At 40.7% G+C, this 15901-nt stretch overlaps 1 protein-coding gene across 6 annotated transcripts in view; it reads right to left on the minus strand.

Moving 5' to 3' along the window:
- Window positions 1-776: 776 nt before the first annotated feature.
- Window positions 777-15901, minus strand: part of LOC129767339 (probable chitinase 10) — a 148236-nt gene continuing 133111 nt past the window's right edge. For all 6 annotated transcript variants that reach the window (XM_055768087.1, XM_055768086.1, XM_055768082.1 and 3 more), the window contains exons 4-9: window positions 7821-8083; window positions 6576-7748; window positions 6404-6515; window positions 5377-6347; window positions 3127-3328; window positions 777-3060 (exon numbers count right to left, since the gene is read on the minus strand). In XM_055768087.1, the coding sequence (XP_055624062.1) occupies window positions 2852-3060; window positions 3127-3328; window positions 5377-6347; window positions 6404-6515; window positions 6576-7748; window positions 7821-8083 (2930 nt within the window). In that variant the 3' untranslated portion in view covers window positions 777-2851. The remainder of the gene's footprint in view (window positions 3061-3126; window positions 3329-5376; window positions 6348-6403; window positions 6516-6575; window positions 7749-7820; window positions 8084-15901) is intronic.

The following is a 15901-nucleotide window of genomic DNA, read 5'->3' on the forward strand; positions in this document are numbered from 1 at the left end:
AGAGTGCGAAGTCGGACGAAAGTTGCGAATTGTTCATTCTGAGAGTACGCAGATCATTCTGTACTTCTGGTATAATTGGCAATGAAGTGTTCTTCTAATTTACTCCAACCTTTGATAAATCGGCTAGAAAGAACGGCTAAACGTATCAATATAAAACGTCCACAGAAGTTTAGGGAATACTCTAGGCTAAAAATTTGGTGTGAAAAATGAAACGAATGAATGCTAAGCGTAAGAAGTATGCACGAAGTAGAAGTGAGTAGAAGAGATATTTTCTCCGTTGAGCGTGAAAAAAGAGTTACTATATAATGAGCCAGCATGAATAAGCACGCGTCAATACTGCAATTGGAATGCAGTAGGTTCATTATTGATAAACGATTCGTTGATGAGTGTGAGCCTGTAGGACGCTGTTCTTAACGACAAAAGCGATTTCATGTAGAACGCTATAGCTCTGTGCGAGGAACAATACCAGTTGATTTTTTTTCGACCTTCCGTGATATACAGGGTGGGCCATTTAAAGTGGAAGGATTTGTTTTTGCAATAGCAAAGTAAAGAAGTGGAATTTAAAATTATTTTTTTTGAAATTCATTTATTTTGGTCCAAGGAGATTTGTTCTAACTACTTTTTGATTATGATATCTCGTAAATGACCGCCTCTGGCCTCGACCGCAAAATGTGCCCTTTTTCGGCATTTTCCATCACTTTGCCCAATGTTTCGGCCGATATGGCAGCAATTTCTTGTCGGATATTGTCTTTCAGCGCAGCCAGGGTCCTTGGTTTACCAGTGTATACCTTGGATTTTAAATATCCCCATAAAAAAAAGTCAGGAGGCGTCAAATCAGGTGATCTCGGTGGCCAGTCATAATCGCCGTTTTTCGATATTAATCTTCCGGGGAACATTTCGCGCAATAATTTGGTCGTGGCAGCCGCTGTATGACATGTAGCGCCGTCCTGTTGGAACCAGTAATTGTCCAATTCATTTTCACGAACAAATGACAATAAAAAGATGCCTAACTCTTGCGAACGATGGCGACCTGATGTCGATGGAGTCTCTGCAACACTGGCTCGAACGGCATCAATATTCTCGTCGAAACGTCTTGGTCGTTGTCTGGACAGATGACTGGCATTACCAACACTACCAGACGATATAAATTTGGCATATAATCGACGTATAGTGTTGTCTCTAGGCGATGTTTTAACTTTATTTTTATTTTTCCACGCACGTTTAGTAAACAAAATTGAGAAGTTATTTGAATGTACAGCTGAACAATTTCAGCGCGTTGTTTAGGTGTGTATTGTTCCATGGTTAAAATTGTACTGAAATGACGCTTCCAACGCGGTATGACATTTGTTAATCTGACATTTATGTCAAAAGTTATGGGGTTGCCAGATGCTTCCACTTTAAATGGCCCACCCTGTATAACACCGTCATTGGAACTCACTAGCTTTAAATAATCCTTTATTTAAAAATAATGTTATACATTTTGTAAATTACATACAGTATATTTTACAATAAATCGATGTCAGCATCAATCGACAGCACTGATCACTGTTCCGATTAAAACTTCAATCTCTCTCAAATTCCGCTTACATACTGCTTACTACTTGTCGCTATAAGTATTGCTTGATCCACTTCCCTTATTTGTTATTATTTTCTCTCTGATCGTCTGATCCAATTTATCTTCCTCATTTTTTTCGTAACAAATTGTTAACTTCAGCGGACTGAACGCTTGCTTGGGTGGCGCCAAACCGCCGTCACTTTCTTACAAATAGAAAATGAGCAAACCATCCGCTTGTTCGCGTTGATTGTAGATTGTTTTCTGTGGTTAAATTTCCATTCCCGGGATCTATATCCTTTTGTTGTTTATGTCAAATCCGTCCTGTTTTCAGCTGTTTAGTTTCTTCTACTCGCTGCTGGTGCACATTGGTCAATACATGGTCGATGTTGCCCATGAGATATGCGCTTGCTTCTTGAATTGTTTGTTTTCCTCTTGTTCTTTATATACACTTAATTATCACAGATTTTATACATCTACTCAAAAAACACATTTAAACAGAGTTTTCGAATTAGCTGAATCGCGAAAAAATATTGTAATAAGAAAACAAATTCGTACGGATAACAAAAAAAAAGTATGAGAAGCTGTGTGTGTTTTAGTTTTGTGATTCAGATTGGTTGCTTCTGGAGTAGTCCTCCTGTCACTAATTCCTCCTACTGATGAATAGCGCTATTCATCCTCGAGTTGTGTCATTATTATGTATGTTTCTCATTTATTCTGTTCGTTACACCATCTAACATTTAACAATACTTAACATTACGGGGGGAAAGGGAATTCTTAATGATTTGTATATAAATATTATTCGTTTAACATATTAGGGTTATAAAGAAAAGTTTCTTGATTTTTGCATTCTTCGCTTTCTTGTGGGTGCGTGCGGAAATAACGGATGATCGTTTTTCTGGATGAATTTATTAGATGGCAGCTACTCGGTTCCATTTTTAGGTGTATCCAACATCGATATACAAGTTCGGTTTGAACGGAGTACATTTCTACTGACAAAATTTACGTAATGCATACTAAGAAATATTTACAACAGTTCGTCTTCCGGTTCGATCCTCAATATCGGTACCGTATTGAGGCTACCGTCGAGAAGAGTATTTTTTTTACGGAAGAGTTTGGCAGTTTTCGCGGAAGTATCGATTTTCGGCAATGATTATAACATAACATACTTGTCACTAAAACACGTTTTGCATTACGTCTAAAGGAAAGTGTGTGTGTGTGGGTGTGCATGTAGGGAGGGGTTTAATGGTTATGTTATTAAGCTAGCAATTTTCGACCTCCTTATCGAATAGTCTCCACTTAGGCGGCAGGAGCCGGCGTGTGGCTCTGGCAACCTTCAACGTTCTCCGGCCAGTCGCAGACATTCTCGTTCGGGTTGAAGACAAGATTGGCTGGGCAAGGCATGTGGTGCTTTCGTTCTCCTTCGCACATGTAATAGTGGGTGCAGTCACTCTTGTCTGGATGGTAGCTGATGTGACCATCTTCTTCAGCGCAAACGACTTCAGTAGCTGTTAATGGACAATAGGAAGAATATAGCAAATTGAAAAAATACACACACTGTTCATAAAACTTACGATCCTTGGTGGTATAGGCTCCTCGTGGTCCGTGAGATTCATAAGGTCCGTCGTATTCCAGTTGTACCTTGTAGTCCTTCAATTCATCGTTGAGAACATTCAGTAGAGGGAACTTTCCGCTTCCACAACGGCCCGAGAAGTCATCCATATCAACAGACCATACCATAATGCCTCCGAATCCCATTTCCTTCAACCACTCCATCTATCATGAAACAAAAAATAAAAAAAGAAAACAATTGAACGACCAGATTATATTAATGATGATGGTCCCGCCACCTTCTCTTATAGAGGTTTGAGCAAGACTAGTTATCTAGAACATAAGGTTATGTTTCCCCAGCTCTGGAATCAGTCTGGAAATTGAATCATTAACCCTCCTATACTTGCGCATACGGTCTGACAGACCGAGAAGAATCAATGAGGTGGCTGAATTAAATGACTAGCCTGACTTAAGTTAAAGAAAAAATATTTTCTGGAGCTTTTTTAATTGAATTATATCTTTTACTCTAAATAAATACCAATAACGCCTTAAATACACAATAGCAATATTACAGAGACACGCACAGTCTGTGAGTATACGAGCTACGAGTTTTCGTACATCATATATTCTTTCACAAAGCAGTCATTTTGACTGCTTTTGGCAATATAGGTATATACAAAATTTCGGTCTTTCTAGTGTTAAACACATCAAAACGATATTAATATACGCTAAACATATTAATTCACACTCAGCTGATTACTTGCGAGCTGAAATAGTAATCAGATAGTTAAAATTACAAAAAAAAACAATTAAAAAAACTTCCAGTTTTACAAAAAAAAGGCTTTCATTTCTCAACCAGAAATCCAATGTTGCAGCCAGGGCTTGACAATTTCGAAACTAAAAGATTCTGCGGTCGTTTCCTTTGAATTTCGGAGCAGACGCTTTCTCTTGAAAATTGAAACTGCACTATTCATTATCATTTGGATGGGCAATGAATTTCTATACATTTTCGTGCATATAATACATGAAAATAATGAAAAAAAAAAATAGATTGATTAATGCCACCCCAAAGGTATGTTTTGAAATATTCCGATAAAAAATATTCCAAACTAATCATTCAGATAATTTTTCAACAAAACATTTCATAACGTTTTGTGACCTTGACATCACTACTGATTTTAAAAATAATTGAGTATAGATAAAACAAATCATTTCGGAAACATTTACATTTTCCTAAAAATAGCGAATTAACTGATTTTCATACCACTTCGTTCAGCCGACAAAGTGGTATAAAGGCTCAAAACTTTGCACCATAAACATAACGTTCTCATTTTCGAAGCTTTAAACTTGCAACCCAGTACAGATGCAAAAATGATTTGATGCAAAAATACAGAAGCACTGCCTGCTAGACGACATGAAAAACGATGCGGTGTCTCCACCGGACAAAATTGCGCCACTGTGTGCGATTACTATCTTCCATTCTTCTTTTGCATCGAGCAAAACCGCTGTGTGTGACATCAGCATTGAGAAAGACATCACCAATCTGCTAGCTGCAGCGAATGTGTAACTTGAGTAATGATGATATTTTGAATTATAGTGATTTCGAAATTATCCAGTTCAATCGCATCTAGCCTCAAGGCCAATTTGAAAAAAACTAAAATAAACGTCCGGTCTTCAGAACAGCCATTTTGGAAGGCTCACTGCCATCCGATCGTTCTAGATGACTGATGAATCGTGAATGCTGTGATCTGAAATCGCGAATTGGTTGTTTATACTCAGTAAATTGGGAACGGGCGGAGCTTAAATTGCAATATTTGCACATCGTTGTTAGTTTAATTCGATTTGCCGTTTGCTAAATTAAGCTTCGTGTGCCGTTATTGTGGAGGGAAATTGGAAATGAAAGGAAATTGCAAAAGACCAATTGCGATTGAACCCACGAAAGTTTGCTTAGTAAGAAAACGTGAATGTTCGAAAGAATTCATATAAAAAAATGGACGGGACGCGGTGAATAAATAAATCGCCACGATTGCTATACAAAAAAATATCACGCCGATGCCGGAGGAAAAATGAAAAAATTCAACGAGAGTTGGGTGCTGTGGCAACCGTTCCCCTACTTATCCTGATTATAAGGCACAAAGGGCACGTGAGCGAAGGCTTCTTTCCCTGTACAGGGCAATACTTCACACTAAATATTAATAAACTATCACAGCACAAAATACAATACTATGTCCACCACGATAGCTAATTCAAACGGAAATATGTCGGTAACGTACCTTCGTCTTCAGCGATCGCTCATCATCGAATCCAACCCACTGATCCTTGCGGTAGGCGAACGGTACCTGTTGCTCTGAATCCCACACCAGGGTAGTGTTGTCAACTCCGAGGAACGCACAGATCTCGTAATAGCTCAAGAAGCCAGCTTCGTTGGTGAACTTTCCGGGCAGACCGCCTCCCGAGGCAGGAGCTCCAATATCGAACTGAGTCTGATTTACGAGAGTGAACGAGCGTCCGTAGGTCGGCATACCGATCAGAAGCTTCTCCTTGGGGGCACCCTGCTTAACCCACTCGCGAGCGCTATAGTCTACGGTCAGCTTCTTCTGATAGGTTGAAGCCGAGTCCAGCGGGAAGAGCGGTGAGTTGTGTCCAACCTGGCGTTCCCATTGGCCGTGGAAGTCGTAAGTCATTACGTTGATGAAATCGAGATACTTGGAGATTTCTGGCACATCGTATCCGGCGGCAATGGCTTCGAACGAGGCTGGCACAGCGGCAGTCAGCAGCAGTCGTGGTTGTCCAGCAGTCTTAGCCTCACCCTCGAAGGCAATACGAAGTTCACGAAGTAGATCCACATACGCTTTACGATCGTCAGCACCGCGTGGATACTCCCAGTCAACGTCCAAACCGTTGAATTGGTATTCACGCAAAAAGTCAATGGCTTCATAAACGAACTGATTCATACGGAATACATTGGAGGTGAGCTCTTTGAATGGAGTAGATCCGAAAGCCCATCCGCCAATAGCTAGCAGAATTTGCAGATCTGGATTCTTCTCACGCAGAGCGATCACTTCATCGTACATGTCCGGATCATTATCGTTCGCCTCACTAAGCTTGTGGTCTTTCAGAGTTGCAAATGCGTAAACAACGTGCGTGCAGAGCTTAGCGTCGATATCCTTGGGTTCAAACTTTCCAGCTCCCGGGCGCTTAGCGGACCAGCTAGTCAAATAGCAGAATACTTGTCCGGGACGAGCTGTAAAAAACATACAATTCTAGTAACGTTAGGCGAATATTTCGTACAATACTCACAGTTCTTGTCGGCAGTGGCCAATCCTTGCTTGATGATTTTCTTTTGTGGTTTTTGAACTTTGCTAAGCACTTCACTGACGGAAATCTTGATTGGGGCTGGCTTTTCGACTTCCTGCAATGAAATTGAACTCAAACACTGACCCATCTTCCACTACTAATAATAATATCAAACCTTCTCTTCAATGGTAGCTGCAACCTCGGCCCAGTTGACGTCCTTGGCGTCCTTACCACGTGTAACGCCACGCAGCTCCTCGCGCATAGCTCCTATCAACGGGTACTTAACATTTCCTCCGCACACCGTTCCGCTGAAGTCATCCATATCGACGGTCCACACCATAGCGCCACCGAATCCGTTGTTCTTGATCCAGACCATCTTGTTACGAATCGATCGTTCATCATCGAATCCGACCCACTGATCGCCATCAACCATGTAAGGAACCTTCATCTCTTCGTCCCAAATGTACGCTGCACCGTTCAGCAGCATCTCGCAGATTTCGTAGTAAGCCAAGAAGCCAGATTCTTTGGTGTACTCTCCGGCTTTACCACCACCGCTGGCCGGTGAGTTAACCTTGTAGCGTTCGGTGTTGGAAAGAGTGAACGAACGACCATAAGTTGGCATTCCGATAATGAGTTTTTCCTTAGGGGCTCCCATCTTCACCCAGAGATTGGCAGCGAAGTCAACCGATAATTGTTTGCGCCATTCCGAGTCCGAGGATGGGGAATACAGTGGGGCATTATGTCCAGTTTCTCGTTCCCATTTTCCGTGGAAATCGTAAGCCATCAAGTTAATGAAGTCCAAATAGCTAGCCACAGCCGGAACATCGTATCCACCACGGACGTTATCGGGACCCACCGGGACAGCGGCTGTCAACAACAATCTGGTTTGACGAACTTCCTGCGATTCCGCTTCGAATGCTTCCCGCAATTCCTTCAACAACGAGACGAAGTTCTTCTTATCATCTGATCCCTTCGGGTATTCCCAATCCATATCCAAACCATCGAATCCACGTTGACGCAGGTAGGGAATTGCTGAGTAGATGAATGTCTGACGAGCGTACCGTGTAGCGGACATTTCCTTGAATTTTTGCGTACCGAACGACCAACCACCGATGGCTAGCAGAACTTTTAGCTTGGGGTTAGCCTTCTTCAGAGTCATCATACGGTCGTACAGACCAGTCTTTCCGTCCTTGGTTTCATCGTTACTCTCGAATGAGCTCAGTTTACCCTTCTTCAACCAACCGAAGGCGAAGATGATGTGAGTACACAGGTCAGCTGGGATGTCCTCCGGCACGAATTTGCCTAGCTTGGTACGATACTGGGACCAGTTGGTGTAGTAGCAAACGATCTGCGATGGTGAGAAAAAATAAACTCGTGTTATTGTTCGATTACCTACCATCAAAAAAGCTACTGCGATTACCTTGTACCCTTCCTTATCTTGTACTTTTTTGGTGGCAAGAGCACCACCGGCCGCTCCCGCGGCAGCAGCTGCTCCGGCTCCGGCTAGAGCTGTGCTGCCCCGAGTTTTCGTACGCACACGAAACCGGTTCGTTGCCGAGGAAGGGGCCTGATCGGATCGATCCTGCGCGACCTTCTTGGCCGGGATCTGGTTTTCCTCCTCATTCGGCTTGGCGGCTGTGGAAGACGATTTGAGGCTGGTGGGTCGTCGAATCCTTCGTTTTGCTGGGGAAGAGAGAGGAAAAATACATTTTAGTGGCTGCGTCGATAGTCTTGCAGACTGGATTCACAATTATCATGCAAGCTTACAATATTGCATTATTTCAACAAACGAAATAGACCACAAATGGGATGATGATTACAACAAAGTAAAAACCGGACAAATTAGAACAATGTTTGTGATTTGTGAAGAGCTGTGATCTTCTTGTATACTATGCTTTCTAATTATAAAATCAATAGCCGGATATGTATGATTGGGTGAAGAAAAAAAAGGAGATATTTTTTATTGTTCAACACACCACCCATCTTCTCATACTCTTGTTCCCATAATGCGATAATGTATGCATAAAAATGTAACGAATTGAACATTAATAACATTTTTCAATGAAAAACATGAAAAAGTTGTTGTTCGAAAAACTTTTTCCATGTTAATGTGCCCATCGTCCGATGTATGATAAACTTGCTGGAATTTTTAAAGGCTATTTATATCTATTTTTTTCCGGAATTTTAAAAGCATATGTTTTCGAGAAAAATTAATTTTGCTTTTCAAAATATTGTTTTTTTCAATTCAAATTTTTCCAAAAAATTCTTTGATAATTTTTAATGAAAACCATAACAATTTCCATTCCATTCTTTGATTAAAATTTTGTAGGTTTGATAGATTTTTTTTGCGGTTTTTTTTAAATTTAGATTTTTTTCAATTTTTTTTCGAAAAATCTTAATTTAAAAACTATATGATCTACAAAAAAATGGTCAGAGAATGAAATGTAGGAAATTACTTAGGTTTTCAATAAAAAATATCAAACAAAGTTCTGGAAAAAAAAATCATTAAAAATAAAATATTTTGAAAATTAAAATTATTTTTTCTCGAAAACATCGAAAACAAATCTGAAAAAAATTGATATAAATAGCTCTTTGAATTTACAACAACCCATACTTCGGAAGATGGGCACATTTACATGAAAAAAGTTTTCAGAACAACAACTTTTTAATTTTTTTTCTTTGAAAAATACTATTAATGTTTAATTCGTAACCTTTTTATGTATGAATTATCGCAATTTATTTGCTCTGCTAACTTTTATCTATTTAGAAACATGTCAAGAACATGTCAAACGTTTGAGAATTTGGTAAAAATTTAAACAATTTCCTACATTACATCCTTTGACATGTATTTTGTAGGTATCATAGTTTTTATGTTATAAATTTTGGTAAAAAATTAAGGAAAACAATTTGGCTTCTTCCAAAAAGTAGTCTAATTATTTTTCGCATATTTCAAGTATGCAAAGCTGGGGGTCTCCGTAGCCACATTGGTTGCGCGTTCGTTTAGTAAGCGATCGATCGTGAGTTCCAAACTCAGGGCCCTCATTGACCATCTTTGTGTTGTTACAGAATAGCTACGTCCACGCAACAATCATTAGCGATGGAAATCGATCCACGGTCGAAATGAGATCGATTCATCCATACAACTGCTCTGCTCTGCAAGACTCATCGGGCTGTTGTTCTATAAGCAACTCAACAATGATCATTCAACTGTCTTCGCTGTCCGGTTTAACTGGATAATGGAAGAACAGATAGAAAACTCTTACGCCTAAATGGCTACTGTGTAAATGTACCATATGTAATGGTATAGAAGGAATACTAACGAATGGCAACTGTGTAATGTACTAATTATAGATATGATAACCATGTGACATGTACACGATTAAAATTTGGCTCTGTTCAGCTAAAATTCTAATGAGCCTAAAATAAATAAATGGGATAAAAAAAAAGTATGCAAAGTTGCTTAAATGACCCATGTCTTTACACCCACAACGTTACACTACTATCTGAGATGGAGCTGCCAACGGCCAGTCGAGTTGGCATGAAATTCGTCTTTGGTTGTTTCGGATCATCATAAGGGTTTCAGTTTCCATCGGTCTTTCGATGCGAGTGAATAGGAATCTCGCTGCTGCCTTTAGCATTGGTTCATTGTATCGAGAAAACTCCATAGCAAAGCTGGCGTTATCAGAAGATTCTGCGTGATATTGTACAAACTGATTCATCATTTAACGAGGCAAAAGTCACAAGAAAACGAGTTTATTCTGATAGGAGTGCAAATTGTAAGCAGTTGAAGTTTTTTTTGTCGCTGCAATGTATGGTTTTGTGTGCATACCATTTGAATACTATTTGGTTCATGATATGCTAATGTTCCATTTTTGGTACTGCTCTGTGTGTGCGCCATGTTGGACGTCGATTGGTTCTGGTGTGTGTGCGTTGCACGAATGTTGTCTATCATTCATTAGAGTGTTGAAACCCTGACAAACCAGGAGTGGTAGATGGTTTTCTCAAATACATTCACAAGAAGCGAAAAAATGTTGAATAGTAAATAAAAGACATGACCACATATTTGACGTATGTTATATATCTATTTTGAATATATTTGAACAAGATAAACTGCAATCGGGGTCGACTATGTGTTCAGAAAACGCTTTGCGGTCTACACAAATGTATGGGAAATTAGAAGCTTGGGATGCTTTCCAAGCATCCGAAAGACGCTGTACGAGAGTTGCCAACTCTTTTTTGATTATGGCAGATAATTCGGGTATTTGGCAACACGTTCAGCATCCACAATCATCGATAATGACAGAGGTAGAGCTAGTATATACATGTATTGGTAGCGCATAGAATGTGATAACAATATTGGCAATTGTCAGTGGAGCAGATAATTATCATGAAATAGGGGCATAGAATTCAATTTCATGTATTCAACCTTTTTTTGTTCTGTAAATCATAGTTAGATGTAAGTCCAATAAAATTTGTACAGTTCGATGTTAACCGTGGAGAATAAAAGTTGAATAAATCACTAGTAGTCTCGTGTTCAATTATTACGTGGATTGGCCCTGTATTTCTTCGAAGTGTTGGCCTGCTGGATCGACGAAGGTATTCATCGAAGGAAACCCGCCAGGAACCGGAAACCCAGGAAGTCGTGGTTCAGTATCCCAACATTTTTTGGTCCTTCGAACCGGATCGGCCGGTCATCATCAAAAGTCATCAAGATTTGGAGATTTGTGCATTCAATGGGCGTATTGTTTGCCATCGGAAAGGAATTTCAACCCATTATCCGGAAGTATAGAGGCCATAAGGAATCAACTTCATCGCGTTTCAACGCTGGGCAAGTTTGCTGTACTTTTTTCAAAGGTAAATTTTAAGTGCAGTATATGTCCAGCCGAATCGAAACGCAATATACTTACACCACATTTCGACTTTCATCTATTGTTCTGCGGCGAACGAGGATAATCATCAGCGGACCCACAACCGTCGACGCATAGTGTTCGACCACCCAACTGGCGGACACAATCATCCGAGCGAATCGGCGGACGAATTCAACCAGCGCACCACACTACCGAGCGTTGGAAATAGAAGAGGCCTACAAAAATAGTTGTCCAGGTTAGTGAACAGATGGTGTATGTCCTAAGAAGCTAGGACGATCAGAAAATACACATTGAAATTGAATTCCTCTTCGAATTATTCATCACGTAATCCCTGTGACACTCTGGTTGAGCATTGGAGCGATATTTTTCTCGCTTGCAATTTGACGGTGAATCAATTGTACGAATCATCAAATATTTTGTGAAGGTCAGTGCTGCAGTATATGCCCAGCCGTGGCCAGGTTATTTTGCATACTACATATATTTTCCCTTCGAACACCCATTGATCAATCACATCATCAATTTATGCTGAGCGTTGGACTGGTTCGCAACAACATTTGATCATATATTTTGGATTGCACTGACGCGCCACAACCTGTTTTGTCAGGTAAACAACATAGTATATGCCTAGCGAAGCTAGGTCTTACTGCACTTACTACACCTGAATCCCAATTTCCGTTACGTCATCATGCCGAACATATCTGCTACCATAAAATCAGCTTCGTTGAAGCGCCTCATAGTCTCTATGAAGGATGCTCAATCAAGTCTTAACGACATCTGGAGATTTGTGGAAGGTTCCAAGAACGTCGAGACTGATATCTGCCAACTGGAAGTACGTTTGGAGAAACTAGATATTGCGTGGGAGAAGTTCTCAGAAACTTTAATCGACATCAAATGTCACGATGATTTCGATGACGAGGAAGATTTTTATGAAAAAGAGCGAGTTGAATTCAGTGATCGTTATTATCAGGTCAAATCATTTCTATTGAGTAAAGTTAGAGAGAGACAGGAACAGTCATCATCAACACAATCCATTCCAGCTAATGTTACCATGCAACATGGAACATTAGAACATGTCCGCTTACCACAGATCAGATTGCAATCATTCGATGGCAACATCGATCAATGGTTGAGTTTTCGAGATTTATACACCTCACTCATACACTGCAAAACTGACCTGCCAGATGTGGAGAAATTCCACTATCTGAAGGGGTGTTTACAAGGGGAGCCGAAGGCTCTCATTGATCCACTACCGCTCACGGGAGCAAATTATGAAATCGCCTGGGATATGTTGCTTCATAGATACAACAACAGCAAGCTGTTAAAGAAACGTCAAATTCAATCACTTTTCCAACTACCCACAAACACTAAAGAATCTGCCAAGGAATTGCATACACTCTTAGACACATTCGATCGAGCTGTCAAAACCCTGGATCAAATTGTGAAACCAGAGGACTACCGTGATCTGCTGTTAGTAAATATTTTAACAACACGGCTAGACCCTATTACACGACGCGGCTGGGAAGAACTTTCGGCAAACAAGGAGCAGGAGACTTTGAAAGATCTCACTGATTTTCTACAACGCAGAGTGCAAATGTTGGACTCACTACCTTCACGGATCGATGATCATAAAAACAACATTTCTTTCCACCCACAACAAAAACATAAACAAACTTTATTCAAAACTAGTCACTATGGAACACAATCAACAAGCACTAATTGCCCTGTTTGTAAGGAAAAGCACTTTCTTTTCCAATATAATGCATTCCTCAGGAAAACTGTCCCAGAAAAAGATGCAATTCTAAAAACACACTATCTCTGTAGAAACTGCTTCAGAGCAGGTCATCACGCGAAAGTATGCCAGTCGAAAAACTCCTGCCGAAATTGCGGCGGTCGGCATCACACTCTGGTCTGCTTCAGGAACGAAAACAGGAACTCCCGCGCTGTATCCTCCGCTGCATCCTTGGAATCTGCTCCAATTCCGTCGACATCTGAAGTGGCGAACATAGCAGCCACTGATGTTTTGGTTTCCAGTGCTGCTCACTGTTTTTCATCGCAGGTTCTATTGGCTACGGCTGTTGTCATAGTTGTTGATAAACACGGCAATCGGTACCCAGTTCGGGCTTTGTTAGACTCGGGATCGGAAAGCAATTTTATTTCCGAACGAATCAGTCAGAAGCTCAAGGTGGATAGACATAAGGCAGACGTGTCTGTTGTGGGCATTGCAGAATCCACCTCCAACGTTAAACAAACAATAGATGCTACGGTAAAATCACGGGTGACGGAATTTTCACTCACAACAAATTTCCTGGTATTAGCGAAGGTGACTGTAAATCTACCAACGGCAAATATTAACACTAAGGGATGGAATATACCAGAGGGAATACAATTAGCTGATCCTTCGTTTTGCCTATCTCAAGCTGTGGATATGATTCTGGGAGTAGAATCATTTTTCGGGTTTTTCGAATCTGGACGAAAATTATCGTTAGGAGAAGGATTACCGGTTTTGGTGGAGTCTGTTTTTGGATGGATTATTTCTGGTGGAGTACCCCGTAGAGGGCGTTCGGTTCAAGTCAATTGCAATACTTCTGCATTAGAGGAACTCAACAATTCAATTGCTCGGTTTTGGTCATGTGAGGAAATCGAAACAGCGGTTAATTATTCACCGGAGGAAGCACGTTGCGAAGCATTATTCGTACAATCTATTCGGCGAGGAGAAGATGGACGGTATTCTGTTTCTCTACCCAAAAACGAAGTTGCCATGGTTAAACTTGGGAACTCAAAAGATATTGCACTTCGTCGTTTGCATGGAACAGAGAGACGATTAGCTAGGGATAATAATCTAAGGGAACATTATGTGGAATTCATGCAAGAATATTTACGTCTGGGGCACATGAAGAAGATCGAAGACATGATTCAAGGTTCGGTTAAGCGGTGCTTTTTACCGCATCATCCAGTGGTCAAGGAGGATAGTACCACTACTAAGGTTCGGGTGGTCTTTGATGCTTCGTGTCCCACTTCTTCAGGAATATCTTTAAACGATACACTTCTATCGGGACCGGTAATTCAGGAGGATTTACGGTCAATTATTCTTCGTTCCCGAACAAAACAAATTATGTTGGTGGCCGATGTTGAAAAAATGTTTCGGCAAATCTATATCGTACCGGAAGAAAGACCATTACAGTCAATACTTTGGCGATTTTCGGAATCAGAGGAGATAGGAATCTACGAGCTGAGTACGATTACATACGGAACCAAACCCGCTCCGTTCCTGGCAACGAGAACTCTTAAACAATTGTCATTGGATGAGGGAGGTAATTTTCCACTCGCAGCAAGGGCTGTGTGTGAAGACACATATATGGACGATGTTATAACGGGAGCGGAACATCTTGATGATGCGGTCAATTTAAGAATTCAATTGGAGAAAATGATGATGAAAGGTGGTTTCAAGTTGAGGAAATGGGCGTCGAATAATTCAAAGGTTCTTGAAGGGATTCCCGAGGATAATTTGGCAATACGAGTGACCGAGGAAGTTGACCTCGATCCCGATCCAGCTGTAAAGACACTTGGGCTAATTTGGATGCCTAATTCAGATACACTGAAATTGAAAATCAATATTCCAACTATGAGCGACAACGTAACTCTAACGAAACGTCGAGTTTTATCAATCATTGCTACATTATTCGACCCACTGGGACTTGTTGGGGCAACTATAACAACGGCTAAGATATTCATGCAGCTGTTATGGACTATAGAAGATGAAACGGGACAGATAATTGGATGGGACCAACCATTGTCTTCGACGGTGGGTGAGCTTTGGCGAAATTTTCAAAATCAGCTACCTTTATTAAACCACATTCGGATTGAACGCTGTGTGATTATTCCAAGAGCGATTCGTATGGAAATTCACTGTTTTTCCGACGCGTCAGAAAGAGCTTATGGTGGATGTTTGTATCTTCGTAGTCTGGATGCAACAGGAAATGTTATGGTTCGTTTGTTAACTTCAAAATCCCGAGTGGCACCCCTCAAATGTCAAACTATTCCTCGTTTGGAGCTTTGTGGAGCGCTTTTAGTGTCTCAATTATTCAAAAGGGTGAAAGAATCTATAAAGATGAATATCGACGCTTACTTCTGGACAGATTCTACATGCGTTATGCGCTGGATTAAGGCATCACCTACTTGTTGGACCACTTTTGTAGCGAACAGAGTGTCCAAAATCCAAACAATCACGAACGGATACACCTGGAGGCATGTTCCGGGCATTCACAATCCGGCAGATCTTATCTCGAGAGGAGTATTTCCAGAAGATATCGTAAATAATAAATTTTGGTGGAATGGTCCAGGCTGGCTTGAGCTGGAACAGAGCAAATGGCCAGCTTCTAATGAAGAAATTCCTGAAAGTGCTGACATAGAAAAACGGCGAACGGTTGTTGCAAATCCGGTATCACCGGCAACGGAATTCAACGAATGGTTCATTTCAAAGTTTTCGTCGTATTCTGATCTTTTGAGAAAGACGGCTATTTGGCTGCGGTTGATGAATCTTCTAAACCGAGAAAACCGAATCACTGGTTTTATATCCACCATAGAATTGGAACGGGCGGCATACGTGGCTGTGTTTATTTGTCTCTGTACAAAG

Source organism: Toxorhynchites rutilus, chromosome 2 (genome assembly GCF_029784135.1).
Source record: "Toxorhynchites rutilus septentrionalis strain SRP chromosome 2, ASM2978413v1, whole genome shotgun sequence".
Lineage (NCBI taxonomy): Eukaryota > Metazoa > Arthropoda > Insecta > Diptera > Culicidae > Toxorhynchites > Toxorhynchites rutilus.